The sequence below is a fragment of the Anthonomus grandis genome, chromosome 5 (assembly GCF_022605725.1).
Source record: "Anthonomus grandis grandis chromosome 5, icAntGran1.3, whole genome shotgun sequence".
In the NCBI taxonomy this organism is placed as follows: domain Eukaryota; kingdom Metazoa; phylum Arthropoda; class Insecta; order Coleoptera; family Curculionidae; genus Anthonomus; species Anthonomus grandis.
This window is the reverse complement of record NC_065550.1, coordinates 19049078-19064425: the sequence shown is the minus strand read 5'-3', so window position 1 is coordinate 19064425 and position 15348 is coordinate 19049078. Positions and strand designations below refer to the sequence as shown.

The following is a 15348-nucleotide window of genomic DNA, read 5'->3' as shown; positions in this document are numbered from 1 at the left end:
GTAAAAAACTAAGTAAACCTGTCCGTAAACAAATAGAACATGCCAATGATGTAAATACGTAGAGACGAGACCCAGTTTAAAGTGCTTTTAATTTAAATTAAGTTTTGGTGCGTTTCAATTTTAAGATGGAATATTATGTCTCTATTAATAGGTAATCGGGCGATTACAGACCCATGGGACGGGCAAAGACTCACCGGTCCGACCAGTCTATTTAACTTTTATCAGGCAGACATCCCGGAAACCCCGCATTATTCATAGCTTGCCATGTTCACTGATACAGTAATCTTCACCAGATGCACACAACGACCAAATAGCAGCATGTTTTTGTATCAATTAACTAGTACTTTGAGCAAACTTGTGTAATGGGACTATTCACGCTTAATATCCATTTTTTTAAATAAAAAAAAGTAAGCTATCCCTATACAACAATATTCTTTTTCATAAACAAATTATCAGGAGGATAGCCCGCGAAGCATAAAAGGCAAATATTTCAAAATAAAACGCTAATATTAAGTACTGGTGCCCCATTTTATCTCCGCAATCTACACAACGCGACTACCTGAGAATCGAACAGCAGTTCCTAACATGATCGTACACGAATTTTAAAGAGAGTGCTTTAAGTGAGAGACTTGGATAATGTTCATGCCGAAATTTTTCACAAAAGAGACATGCAGACACAAAAAAAACATGCCGTCTTGCAGCGAGACGCCAAGGGGCGGATCTGAAAACCGGTTCTCTTCCCTTGAACCTTTCCCAGCCCATCCCTAAGAAAAGAAAATTCTTAGCATCTAGATGCCATCCAGAAATTTTGTAAAGAAATGAGATAGAAATCTATAGGTCGCACAGAATGTTTACCAATTATTAACATTAAAAAACCCGGCAAGGGCGTCACCAGCTAAACAGTTAAACCAAGCTTGATAGCGTTTATAAAGCGGATAGGTGTTAAAACACTTAAAATTAACTTGTACAAAGTTAGTTTATATAGTTATTGTTCTACTATCGTTCGTAAAGCACTCATTTCACGCACTCTATTTTATATACAGTGTGCAGTGTGCCTATTTGCTATGTGTGACCTTAAGTGGTAATATTAATAATAATTCCATTTAAAACATAAAATCACTTGGTTTTTGAAATAACCTTTAAAGAGTGTACTATTTGTTTAGCTGTCATCAATTTATTATCGTCTATCGTTGGACTCAGGATAATCAACATTTTCATCGAGAAACGGATTTTCAAGAGAAGTTCGGCATAAATGTTTGACTGGGAATACTCAACACACGAGTAGTGAACCATTTTTTTTTCAATTAACATTTAATTGGATGTATATCATAATTTTTTAACAAATTCTCTGAAAGATCTTTTGGATGATATCCTTCTTGATGTTATAAGAAATTTTGAATATTTTCAACATGACGGTGCACCTGCACATCGAGATCGGCGGTGTACAAGGTTTCTGAACAATGTTAAACCACATCGTTGGATTGGTAATAATGGTCCTATGCACTTTAAACATCCATGGATTTTTCCATATGAGGTTTTATTAAGAGCCAGGTTTATCAACCTACGCCTCAAAATTTAGAGTACCTAAGTTTAGAAATAAGAGAAGCGTGCAATAAAATTTCAATTCATTCAACAACATTCAAAGAAAAATTGTAAGCAATGCGCAAAAATGCTTACAAAATAATGGTGGTCATTTCGAACATTTAGATTAATAACAATTTATTTCATAATTATGTACATATTATTAAATATCCTTTATTTATTTTCAATGTTTTTCAAGTTCTGGATTTATTTTTGTTCATTATTATATTGTTTATTAAAAACAAATTTATTATACAGTTAGTCAGATCATTGCTGTAATATTTTTTAAATACCTCCTTTTAATATTGATGTTTAACATTTAGTAGCAATAATAATATTCAGCAGATGATTATTGAATAAATAAATTGATGATTTAATGATGACAAATTGTACACTCTTAAAGGGTTATTTAAAAAACCAAGTCATTTTATGTCTAAAATGGCATTATTAATATTACCACTTTTATATTATTTTAGCGTTTATAAATATTTTAAAAGATGAACTTGTTACCGTATTAATAAGTAATTAATTTACAATTTAAAAAAAGTCAGGCCTGCATTAAGGAAAAATTCCTGATGATGGTTATTAATACGTCGAAACGTTGGGTATGAGATACATAATTTTAAAAGGAATAAAAAATGCTTTTAAAATAGGTTATTAAAATCAGGTCCGTGTTTAACAGACAGAAGTTGATAGATGTTGCCGAGATACCAAACTTCATAAAAAAAATTAAAGGTGATGTTTTGTAGAGCACAAAAAACTATAAAACTTTGTAATTAAAAGTAAGTTTCTAAAATCAATAGTTCTGGAAATTAAAATAAAATTTGGCGTTTCTTATAAATCACCCTGTAACTCACTGAACTAAAAACATTTTGCAATGCTGTAAAACGATTTAGCACAGGCATCAAAATTGGCCACTTTTTTCTAATTTAACCGCCCTCGTATCTCCTATAGTTTCGGAAATAGCAATAGCCACACATGGCAAATAGGACACCCTGTAAATGCTGTTGCATCAATCAATAATCTATATTACGGTTTCTTTTATTATCAAAGATGCCGCTGACCGAGCCTTTGATCTGCAGCTTAGACAAATAAACGACAAAATACAATATTGGTGGAGGGAACAATATGTATATCCCGTTCCTTTCGCCTCTAGCATTAAGGTGCCTTTCAGACATTGTTCTTGAAAACGGTTGCATCGGCTATAACGGACGTGCCCTTACCATTATAGTTTTAATTTTAATTTTTTTTTTAAATTCATATTCTCCTGAATTCTGTCATTTACAACATGCTCTAATCGCGAAACTCTAGTTGATTGATCTTCGATAGAAATTCATTTCAGTAATATAGAATTCTTGCTTTTGCTTCTGGTTAAGTTGCTATACTTCGCATCCATATAACATAATCAAATTTATACTCTATTTCAGAAGTGTGTAGAGCAATAAAACCTCATTAGGTATGCAAAAGTGGTACCTGGTGATCCACCAATATTTTATGCTACTACCTTAGTTGGGTATTAGTTTCAATGTAAAATTCTTTCTTTTCGTTGATTGCAGGTAGTGCCACCCGGTTTTGGGTCAATTTATGAGTTTTGCCCATTGTTACCCACTGATAAACATTGAAAACGGTTCGCCAAAGACGTGCAACTGGGACTTGTTTTTTACCTTATAATTAATGTACTTAAATGCTATTTTATTTTAGAAAGTTACTTTTGTTTAAATGAAATAATATATTTTTTTCACAAATTTATTGAACATAATATGTAGAGTAAAACAGTTGAAAATGTCACTTTTGGATCTGGCACTTTTTGAACAGTGTATAACAATTTTAAATTATAATAGATTGTAGTCTTCTTCGTCATCTGACGAACTGTCATCACCTCTTGACATTATAATTAAAGAATCGACTGTCTGATCGATGAGGTTGTCAAGATCCCACATTTTGTCCTCTTGCTTAATTACATGCTGGACTGCTTTTCGCCAATTCTCTGGTGTCGCTTCCGTAATGGCTTGATCAAACAGTAGCTTAACATCTTTCATTTTAAAAGTCGTGTTTTGTCTTGCTACAAAAATTTTGTCTAGGGTGGGTATTTCTTTTTTAAAATAAAAAGAGTGAACTTTTCTTCGAATTATACATTTAGCATTTTCATCAAGGACTTTTGTAGGTCGTCCTGGCTTTTGCTTGGGAGATTCCACTTGACCTGCTACTTTTCTTTCCCGCAACAATTTGAAAATGGTGGACTTTTCAATTCCACTCATTCGAGAACATTTTTCAACAATTTCTTGCACAGTAAAACTAGGGTAATCGTGTTTTATGCAATCATGTACATTTAAAATAATAACTTTTTCACTCAGCGATAGTGGAGAATTTTTAGTACATCTTTTCGTTGGACTGAATACCTCCATTTTTTAAATATTGGGATAATAATATTGTGATTACACTACAGCGTAGCAGTGACTACTAACGTTTAAAATATGATTTAAAAGTATTTATAGTCTGTATATATTACCTGACCCCATTTTTGCATGTTACAAAGCGTTAAAAGATAGGTACCTATACAAAAGGATTAAAAGTATTTATTTAGTATTTAATCTCTTTCAAAATAAAGGCATTTAATCCGTGAAAATTAAATTCATAAATATTATAAGTACCTGCGCCTATGAACTACCACGAAATGTAGCCAAACAGAACGGAATTCCCCAGTTTATTGCTCTATACACTTCTGAAATAGAGTATAACTTGCAAAAATGCAAAGGAAATTATTATTTTTCTAGATATCATACTGTTAACTGGCAAAAAGTACCGAAACTACCGAAAGAAGTTAAATAAATAAAATATGTAAATGCATAAATTTAAAATACATAAATGTTAATTTAAATATATTATATGATCTTGTGATTTAACTTTTCTTCACAGCATAAGGACGATTTTTTTAAAATAATTTATGGTGTGTTGCCGTTTAGACTATATATGTTATGTGGAGAGATACATTAAATATCTTTTAAACTATTTATTTTATTAAACTGTTGACAAACATTTAAAAAGCAAGATAGAAGTATACTCTATATTGATGTAACTTACATGTATCAAAGACATTAAATTAAAGTATTGACGACAAAAGTATGACGAGTATACTTTTAGACTTTTTTAACCACGTATTTTTATGTGCCATAATGTTTAAAAGAACGTCTCAAGATGTAAAATACCACCAGGCTTAAGGAGTATAATTTTAAATATGACGACAAATTCATAAAAACGGAACTTTATGAAATGACATCCAACTCTCCGTTTGCCTCTGTACCATCCAGAGATTCGAAAAATTAGCATTATTATATATATATTTAAAATTAGCAAGAAGCATTTGTGCGTATACCGATAAAAATGAAGAAACAGTTTATTGAAGACCATAACTTTTGTGATGTAGCATTAGTTTCTCTAAAATTGACGGTAATGGTCCATTGACTATTTAAATCTCCTGCAAAATAGACTAAAATAGTTAAGTCCATCACCGAATCTTAAAAACGTATGTATATTTATATATTATATTTTCTAAGTTAAGTATGTAAATTTTTTTGTTTAATTTCAAATGTAAAATGTATTTCGTTTATTTTATATGTTCAAAAACTAAAGAACCATAAACAAATATTTGTAAAAAATGAAAAATTATTGGTAAGTTTATATATTTTTATCATGATTCCTATTATTTATAATTATTTAAGATATAGTTTATTGCATTGTTGCTGGCCGACTATAATTGGTTTTCTAGCTATTTTATTGATTATTTCATCACTATTTAAATATTAATATTAAATAAATTTAAGTTACAAAATACTTCATGTGCTCAATTATTGAAAACAAGAAGAGAACACTTATCTATGCATTTACAAGAATTATGTTACATATAATTATTTTACACTTTTAATGATATAATTATATGGCCATTTCCGATGATCTAATAATAATTAATCATTGTATTAGTCATAATTAGTCATAAGAATAATGCTTGTCTCAGCTATTTTCATATAATTATAAATACGACTCCAGTCATTTATGAGTCAGTTCATAAGTTGCTTCGCCGTGGATCACATATTTAGTAATTTTGTAAAATAAAGTTTTTTTTAAAAAGCTTAGTTGCGAATTACTGAATAAAATTGGCGCAGTCGGTAGGATACCTTTCGGTGTGCTTTCTGGATTTTGGATTATCAGTGCTTTCTGGATTATCAGTGCTCTCTTAGTAGTGCTTTTACCAGTAACCTTTAGAGTGTAAACTCTAATGTGAAAGTGCCCACATGATCAAGACTGTGCACCTTTCTGTGTCAACAGATTAAGAAAGGAATCAGAAACAGATCCCGGCCTAGAGCTTTGGCTCCTGGTTGAAAATCGCTTTTTGGTACGCCACAACGACACAACCAGTGAGACGTATTGGCCTATGCTAGCGTCTACTACAAGCAGCAACCTACCCAAGCAGTTCATCTTCTTGGCAAAGCTACTGCCTGATACAGGAAGAAGACAAGAACAATAATTGTAAGTGATTTACTAAAATTGTTTCTTATTGTTGGAAAGTCCTGTTAATTAAGAAAATTGATTTTTATTTTATCTTATTTTATTTTATTATTTATAAACTAATTGATTAATGAACTTTTAATAACTTTAATGAGTAGAAATAGAACATTCTCTGAAGATATTACATATCCGAGAATTAGTAGTAATTTAAGAAGAAATAGTTCAGTAACAAATACTGATTTTTCTAATTTAGATATAGAAACATTATATTCTGACATTGCTATTTGTACCAATAATTCTAATTTCAAAATGGCTGACGCTTTGAGATCAACAGTTACTCTTTTAAAAACATTTGACGGAACTCCATCACATTTGGAAGCCTTTATTAATCAAATTGATACATTTCATTTAAGATATTTTAATAATGATTCGTCTCAACAAGAGTATGTCAACTTGGCAATAAAATCTAAAATTTTAGGACCAGCTGAAGATTTTCTTTTGACTCGACCTGATTTAGTAAATTGGGAAGAAATTAAACTAGCTCTAAGACAAAAATTTAGTGACCCAATTACTAGAAGTAACTTGCAACAACAATTAATATTTTTGAGTAAAAAGAATGAATCCACTCAAGATTACATACAAAAGCTCAAAGCCTTAGTTACTAAAATAAATACAAAAATATGCACCGAAGTTAATAATATTGAAGCAAGAACTATCTTAATTTCTCAAAATGAATTGACCGCAACACAAAATCTATTAGCCAATATTTCTAATGAACTAAGAACTTTATTAATAGTTCAAAATCCTCAAAACTTGGACAGTGCTATTGATATAATAACAAACTATGAAATTTTGACAAGTCAAGCTAATTTTAAAAATAATTTCGTACATAATCATTCTCAAAATAGACACAATGCAAATCAAAATACTTCTCCAATCAATATTCCACGAATGATGACACCCAACCAAATCTCTAATCACCCAAGAATGTCAATATTTAATAGACAACAAAGTCAACCTCCTCCATTACCCCCAAGAATTCCCTTCAAACCACAATATCAACATCAATTTTTGAATTCTAATCAAAGGAATGTCCCAATTCCGCCCAGTAAACAACAATATCCACAACCCATGTCAGGAGTAAGTATCCAACCTAAGAGAAACCCTTCTCAAATAAAATCACCTCAACCCTTTCAAAGACCCTTTCAAAACCATTTTCAAAACCATTTTCAAAACTCAAAACCCAACTATCTAATCCAAGAAATAACGCATTTAGAAGATGAAAATAAAACTGATGTTAATTATGAAGGCAATGAAGAATACTTCATTGACCCACAATTTGAATCATCTGAAGATCAACCTTCAAATAATGATTTCTATCAAGAAAACCCTTATAATGATTACTTTGCTGAAGAGACTTTAACAGAAAAATTAGAAAATTTTCAGTTACAAGCCTCGGGAACAAATCATGCTTGAATTTAAACAGTTTTCAAGTCAATCAATTACCCTATATCGAAATACCCAATTATAACATTCGATTATTAATCGATACAGGATCTCATGCATCTCTTCTCAGACCATCAATAGTTGAAAACTTATTCCCTGAATCAATCGTACCCTATATTTCTACCCTTCAAACGTGTGCTGGATCAAGGAAAGCCACAGCTAAAGCTAAAATTCCATTACTTTTACCCTTTGGCATAAGCGAACACATAGACTTTGTCCTATACCCATTTCACGAATATTTCGATGGAATTTTAGGAGTAAAAGATCTTTGTAAACTAAACTTGAACATCGACTTAAAAAATCAGAAATTGAAGAATAATTACTTAGAAATTCCTTTTCAATATAGACAAAACTTCGATCAATATACAATCGAAATATTGCCTAAAACAATTCAAAAAGTAGTATTTAAAACAAACCTACCTAATGATTCAACTTGGATAATGCCTTATTTTTCTGACGAAAATATTGAAATTCAACCAACATTGATAACAGTTAATGACCATAAATATACAGTTGATATCCTTAATCATTCGGATAAAACTTTCGCTTTTGAATGCAATATAAATGAAAATTTACCATTAGAACCAATTGAAATCAATAATTACGAAGTAATAAATTTTGAAGAAACGCAACCACAAAAATTAAATCAAGAAAGAAAAACTCTTGAATGCAGAGAATTAGAATCCTTAATAAGACATCAACATTTAAACCCGGAAGAACGATTTCAGCTCTTTAAACTTCTAAAGAACTTTAGCCAAATTTTAACTAAACCTGGAGATTCTTTAACATCATCAAATCAAGTCAAACATGTTATAAATACGACAGATGAAATCCCAGTTCATTCAAAAAATTATAGATATCCATACATCCATAAGGAAGAAGTAAATAATCAAATAGAACAAATGTTAAAAGATAAAATAATACAACCCTCTAGCTCACCCTGGAGTTCACCTGTATGGATTGTACCAAAAAAGATGGACGCATCTGGCAAAAGAAAATGGAGACTTGTGATCGATTATAGAAAATTAAATGAGAAAACAATCGATGATCGCTATCCATTGCCAAACGTAACTGATATTCTAGATAAACTAGGAAGATGTCAATATTTTACGACCATTGACTTAACAAGTGGATTTCACCAAATTGAAATGGAAAAAAATAGTATTCCTAAAACGGCATTCAACGTAGAACATGGACATTATGAATTCCTAAGAATGCCCTTTGGCCTCAAAAATGCTCCTTCGACATTTCAAAGAGCTATAGAAAATGTTTTAAGAGGATTACTAGGAAAACAATGCTTAGTATATATGGACGATATTATTGTCTATTCGACCTCACTTCAAGAACATATCGATGCCCTGCGACGAGTATTCGAACGTCTAATATCATTTAATATGAAAATTCAATTAGATAAATGTGAATTCCTACGTAAAACTGTAGAATTCTTAGGACACGTCGTAACACCAGACGGCATCAAGCCAAACCCAAAGAAAGTCGAAGCAATAAAAAATTTCAAAATTCCAAATACCACAAAGGAAATAAAATCTTTTTTAGGACTTATCGGATACTACAGGAAATTCATTAAGAATTTTGCTAAAATTACAAAACCCCTAACTCATTGTCTAAAGAAAAATGTTAAAATAATTCATGATAAATCTTTTGTAGAAGCATTTAATCTTTGTAAAACCATTTTAATGAATGATCCTATACTTCAACATCCTAACTTTGAAAATCCATTCGTCCTGACTACAGACGCATCCAATTACGCAATCGGCGCTATACTTTCTCAAGGTCCCGTTGGATCAGATTTGCCTATAGCATATGCAAGCAGAACTCTTAACCAAGCTGAATGTAACTATTCTACAATAGAAAAGGAACTATTAGCAATTGTCTGGGCCACCAAATATTTCCGACCTTATTTATTTGGTAGAAAATTTACAGTGGTAACAGATCATAAACCACTTCAATGGTTATTCTCCATTAAAGAACCGAACTCAAAATTAGTCAGATGGAGACTAAAACTTCAAGAATTCGAATATACTATCCACTATAAGAAAGGTACTCGAAACTTAAATGCCGATGCACTTTCAAGACCACCGTTGGATATACACCCTTTAAATATAATAGATCCACCATTAACACATATGTCTGCTGTATGCGAAAGAAATAAAAAAACTGAAGACCAATATGCTTGGCATGATAAAATTAAACGATTTTTCGAATCGCAAGGAATTGAATCGCAGGAAAACCTGTTTGAACCACAAAAAGAAATTGAAAAAGCCAAACCAGAACCAAAAATTCGAATAATATCAGATATTCAAATAAGACCTCCGAATAAAAATAATAATAAAACACTACCATCAACTTCTAAACAAGAAAATGAAAATGGAAAAGAAGATTCAGAAACAGAGACAATTCATACATCAATAGAAAACCCAATACTAGGTGCACCCTATGTCAACAAAAGTGTAAATACTTATAAAAATCAAATCATTTTTAAATGGACAAGAAATGAAAAACCCTATTCAATAATGAAGAAATTATTCGAAACCAAGAAAAGAATAATAATGTTCATAAATGAAAACCCAATAACAGAAGAAATACAAATATTTCTAAGAGACCATTTACCACCAGACAGTTACTGTTTACATTTCCCTAACAAGGAACTAGAACCAGTAATTCTTAGAATATTCCAAGAAACGTTCTCAAGTAATATGTTTAAATTAGTCATTTCTAATACGCTACTTGAAGATGTGACAAATCAAGATGAACAAAAAGAAATAATTAATAGATATCATACAACAAAAACATCACATAGAGGAATAAACGAAAATATTAAAAATATTAAACAATCCTACTATTGGCCAAGCTTAGAAAGAGACGTAATAGATTTTATTAACACCTGTGAAGTATGTCAAAAAACGAAATATGATCGACATCCACACAAAGTAATATTTAAACCAACCCCAACAGGATCTAAACCCTTTGAGCATATCTACATGGATATATATTCAATAGCAGCTCAAAAGTATTTAACAATAATAGATAATTTTTCAAAATTTGCTGCAGCATATCCAATAAATGAGACATCAATTGAGATATGTCAGAGTTTAATTAAATTCTTCTCACACCATGGAACCCCATGTCGAATCACAACAGATAACGCTCGAAATTTTAAAAGCAACCTAATTCAAGATCTTTGTAAAGCATATAAAATTGAGTTGCATTTTACAACACCATATAACCCGAATTCAAACTCACCTATTGAAAGATTTCATTCAACTCTAAAAGAAAGCCTAGTTGCTTTAAAAAACGATTATTCTCAAAAACCACTTCAAAATCTAATTGATTTAGCTGTATTAAATTATAACAATAGCATACATTCGTCACATGATTATACCCCATTCCAGATAATTAAAGGAAACCTTAATTATCAGTTAAATTTTGAGAAAAACCTAGACCAATTACAAACGGATTATATAAATGAATTGACAGAAACATTCAAGGAATTAAATAAAAACATTTATTCGAAAATGAATGCAAAAAAGGCAAATGTCCTTAGCAAACTTAATCAAAATAGAGAAAACGACCCTGAAATACCGGAAAATACTGATCAATTGTTAAAAACACCTAAAAAATTATCACAGAAATTAGAACCTATCTATAAAATAAAGACGTTCAAAAAACAAAGACATCCTAAAGATATTAAAAGGCATTCTAAATTTTAGGAAATGAAGACCCTTCTTGTAATACTTCCACTGCTCGTGAACGCACAATACCAGATTGAAACTCTTAACAACCCAATAATACCAATCTACCAAGGAAAAGGTTATGTAGTAACTAGTTATCATCATATTTATTATCACGTAAATCTTACTAATATAAGGAATTGCTTAAAACTAACAAAGAAAACGCTTATGTATGCAAATAAGACTTTGGGAGAATCAAATCTACCCTTATATCATCTTTTAGCTGTAAAAACAAATGATCTTCTCAATCAATCAAGATCAATAGAATCATTTTTAGATCATTATACAACCAAGCCAATTTCAAAAAGAAATAAAAGAGGATTATTTAACTTCTTAGGAAAAGCGCAAAAATATCTATACGGTACATTAGACGCAGACGATGGAGAACGCTATGACAATTATATTAGAACTCTCCAAAATAATCAAGACACTTTACAAAAAGACATATTACAAACACAAACTGTTCTAAAGAAACTAACCCATGATATTGACACTCAGCTGACTAACATAGGAAATAATCAGCAAAAATTATATAAGGAAATTAATGACCTAAGACAGATGAGTCAGTCAACGTCTACTACACTATATTTTATCTTACTACTTGATACGCTAGAAAACAATCTTCGCGTCATCAATGAGATACGTATGAATGTGCAAACTGCAATTAATTTCGCAGAAATAAACATTATGCATCATAGTATTCTCAAATATCAAGAACTATTAGTCATCCTATCTAAGTTTAATCAGAAAACACGAATTCCTTTTGATAACATAATTAAATATTATGAAGTCGCACATGCTGACGTAACAATAAAGGAAGACCTAATAATTTTCTATATAGCAATACCCCTAATATCTGAGAAAACTTATGCTTTCTATCATGTTTTCCCTATCCCAATAAATAATCATTTAACAATGTTGAGTAATCCCTATTTATTGAAATCAGACAAAGATTTCTATAATTTAAAAGAAAGTTGCCAAAAAATCGAGGACATCTTTCTTTGCCATGCAAAAATATTAAATCAAAATGAACCTTGCATCTCTGAGACAATTAACCTGACAAATCATTGCCCAATGACTCCTGTTAATTATTTAAAAACATCTGTCACCCAATTAGAGGATAATTCAATTATAATAATTCCCAAAGATCAAGAAAAAATAAATTTTCAATGCCCTAATCAACACACCATTGAAACAATCAATCAACCAACATTAATTCTACCCAAAAGTTGTATTGTCAAAATAAGGAATGATTATTTCGATTCTCAAAAATCAGATTCTATTAACTTAAGATTAAAACTACCACCAATAACAATTAATGAAGAACTAATTAAAAAATTAGAACCCTTAGAACTCGAAGAAATTAATTTAAATAATATACACGAAGAATTAAAAAATGTCAATAAATTAACAACACACCCCTTAGAAAAACTAAATATTATCAGCTCAGGTGTATCTGTAACATTAATTATAATTCTTATTGTAGTAATAATAGGGATAATAATCTTTGTATATTATAAGTATAAATGTAAAACAAAAGAAAATGTAAAAGTGGACATAAAATTGAATCCCCTTGAAAAACAATCCTTCGAAAATCAACCCCGATTTTCTCAGACTTAAGGAGGGAGGAATTATATGGCCATTTCCGATGATCTAATAATAATTAATCATTGTATTAGTCATAATTAGTCATAAGAATAATGCTTGTCTCAGCTATTTTCATATAATTATAAATACGACTCCAGTCATTTATGAGTCAGTTCATAAGTTGCTTCGCCGTGGATCACATATTTAGTAATTTTGTAAAATAAAGTTTTTTTTAAAAAGCTTAGTTGCGAATTACTGAATAAAATTATATCTTTCCTTATGTTGTGTATTATGTATTATTATGTCAATTAATTTAGTCAAGGCTCAATTCAAGTCCAATAACACTTAAATATATAATATTATGAACATATTTACCCCATATTATGAACATATTATTTAATTATATATAAAAACTATTTAATTGGCTATTTGACCAATAAACTCAACTACCAAAAAAAACTTTAATTCAATTTTAACCTCACAGACACAATATAATGTAAAGAAAAAAAAGTAATCGATATTTCTTTCCAGTAATGTAAAGTCAACATATAGATATAAATAAAGCAAAAAATTCTATCCACACTATATGTTTTTAATCACATTTATTTCAAAATAGCTGCTATGATGCGAGGTCTCACATCACTGGCATGTTTACTAATTTTATTAACTCTATTTATTTCATGTAAATAGATGGATGCTAATGAAAACTCAAACAAATTTCAGATTTAAGTGCGCTTCAGATCATCAATTGGGATATAGTAATAGATAGATAGCTACCCACCTGTACACATCTGTTTGTTCTAATATCCCATAAAGCCACCCTTGCATGAAGATATGTTCCAACCATGACACTATTATTGTAATCCAAGTCTAGACAATACAGTCCCGCTCCAAAAGCATCATGAAACTTTTGGACACAGTGACCTGTTCTGATATCCCATCTAAAATTTAAAATATTTATTAATTAAACATTATCACAATGTCAACATTATAGTATATAATTATAAAATTTACCTTCTTAAATGACTATCATTGCCACATGACCAAATACAATGAGGGCTTTCCCATTTAATATCTAAAGTAGCTGAAATGTAATGCCCCAACTTTAGATTCATCAGTTCTGTGTATCTGAAAGTTAAAATGAGTAAAATATAAATTTATAATATTATATTGAAATTTAAACCTTTCAGCATCATAAATCCAAACAGATTTTCTATTATCACACCCAGCTGAAGTGCCACAAGCAAATAATGGTTGATTTTCATTATATGATACACACCAAGCTCTTTGTCCCAAGTCTTGGGTGTGTATTAAAGTTAATTCTACAACCATTTAATTCTAAGTTAGTTATCAGTTAGGTACATAGGAGAAATTTTAAAAAAATGCAGAGAATACTCTTTGTTTCATCATCACAATAAGTTTCAAGAAAGAAAACAGTATATTATGTAAATAATACATCATACCTAAAGGATCCCTATGTAAAGAAAATATTTTGAAACAGTCATTTCTCATTGCACTAGCAACTACAAGCCCATCTGGAGAAATATCTACAGCAGAAGTAAATGTTGGTTCTGGTTTATCTATGTACAAGTCATATTTGTTATTTAGATTTTGAACATATACTCCTCCATCACTAAAAAATCAATTATTAACTCAATAGTACAAATATTTCTAAGATGGTACCTCAATCCTGCAGCCAGAATGCTACCCCTGACAGTAAATCTAGTAACATCAAAAGATGAAAACCCCACATTTACACAGCTATGTCTATACTGTGGTGTTAGTACAAAATTGGGTTTATTAAATATAATATTATCCTTAGTTCGTTTATAATTGTATATTTTAGAGCCCCGGCCAAACCATAATGTTTCCCTTTCTAACTTCAACCAGGGCATGTATTTTTTTCTGACAAAAAATAGGGACTTCTCACTATAAATGCCATTCTTCCAATTGTATTGTAAGCGCAATTTTTCTAATTTAGTGGGAATTTTTCGGCCACATCTAAAAATCTTGGAATAAGGGGAATATATTGATTTCTTGGCCCTGTACTCACCGAGCTAAGAATGTCTCATTAATTTGATTAGTAACTACAGTAGTAGTTTTAATTAAGACGTTATCCCAGGCATTAATAACGTCATAAAACCTTCGACATGTGAGCCGCAGCCGACTTAAATCAGGAATCTCCAGGAAGTTAAAAATGTAAATTAATAGTTCTGTGGATAGGTCATTGAAACAACATTGCGACATTAGTATTAGTTTAAAAAATATATGTAAATACTGTACTATATACTATTTTTATGGACTTAGCAAAGATTTAAAAGGATTATCTGGATTTACAAGTAAACTAGAAAAAAAACAAAATGTTTAAAATTAAAATATTAAAATATAAACAAATAACTTAACCTAACTAATGTCAAGTAGA

The 15348-nt window shown here is 30.3% G+C and overlaps 1 protein-coding gene across 2 annotated transcripts in view; it reads right to left on the bottom strand.

The window, feature by feature from the left end:
* The window catches only part of LOC126736325 (F-box/WD repeat-containing protein 4), a 15780-nt gene extending 432 nt beyond the window's left edge, over positions 1–15348 (bottom strand). The window contains exons 1-6 of one of the 2 annotated variants that reach the window (XM_050440633.1): positions 14980–15348; positions 14610–14927; positions 14390–14559; positions 14110–14248; positions 13941–14054; positions 13708–13867 (exon numbers count right to left, since the gene is read on the bottom strand). In XM_050440633.1, the coding sequence (XP_050296590.1) occupies positions 13708–13867; positions 13941–14054; positions 14110–14248; positions 14390–14559; positions 14610–14927; positions 14980–15173 (1095 nt within the window). In that variant the 5' untranslated portion in view covers positions 15174–15348. The remainder of the gene's footprint in view (positions 1–13707; positions 13868–13940; positions 14055–14109; positions 14249–14389; positions 14560–14609; positions 14928–14979) is intronic. The other variant, XM_050440634.1, reaches the window with a different exon arrangement.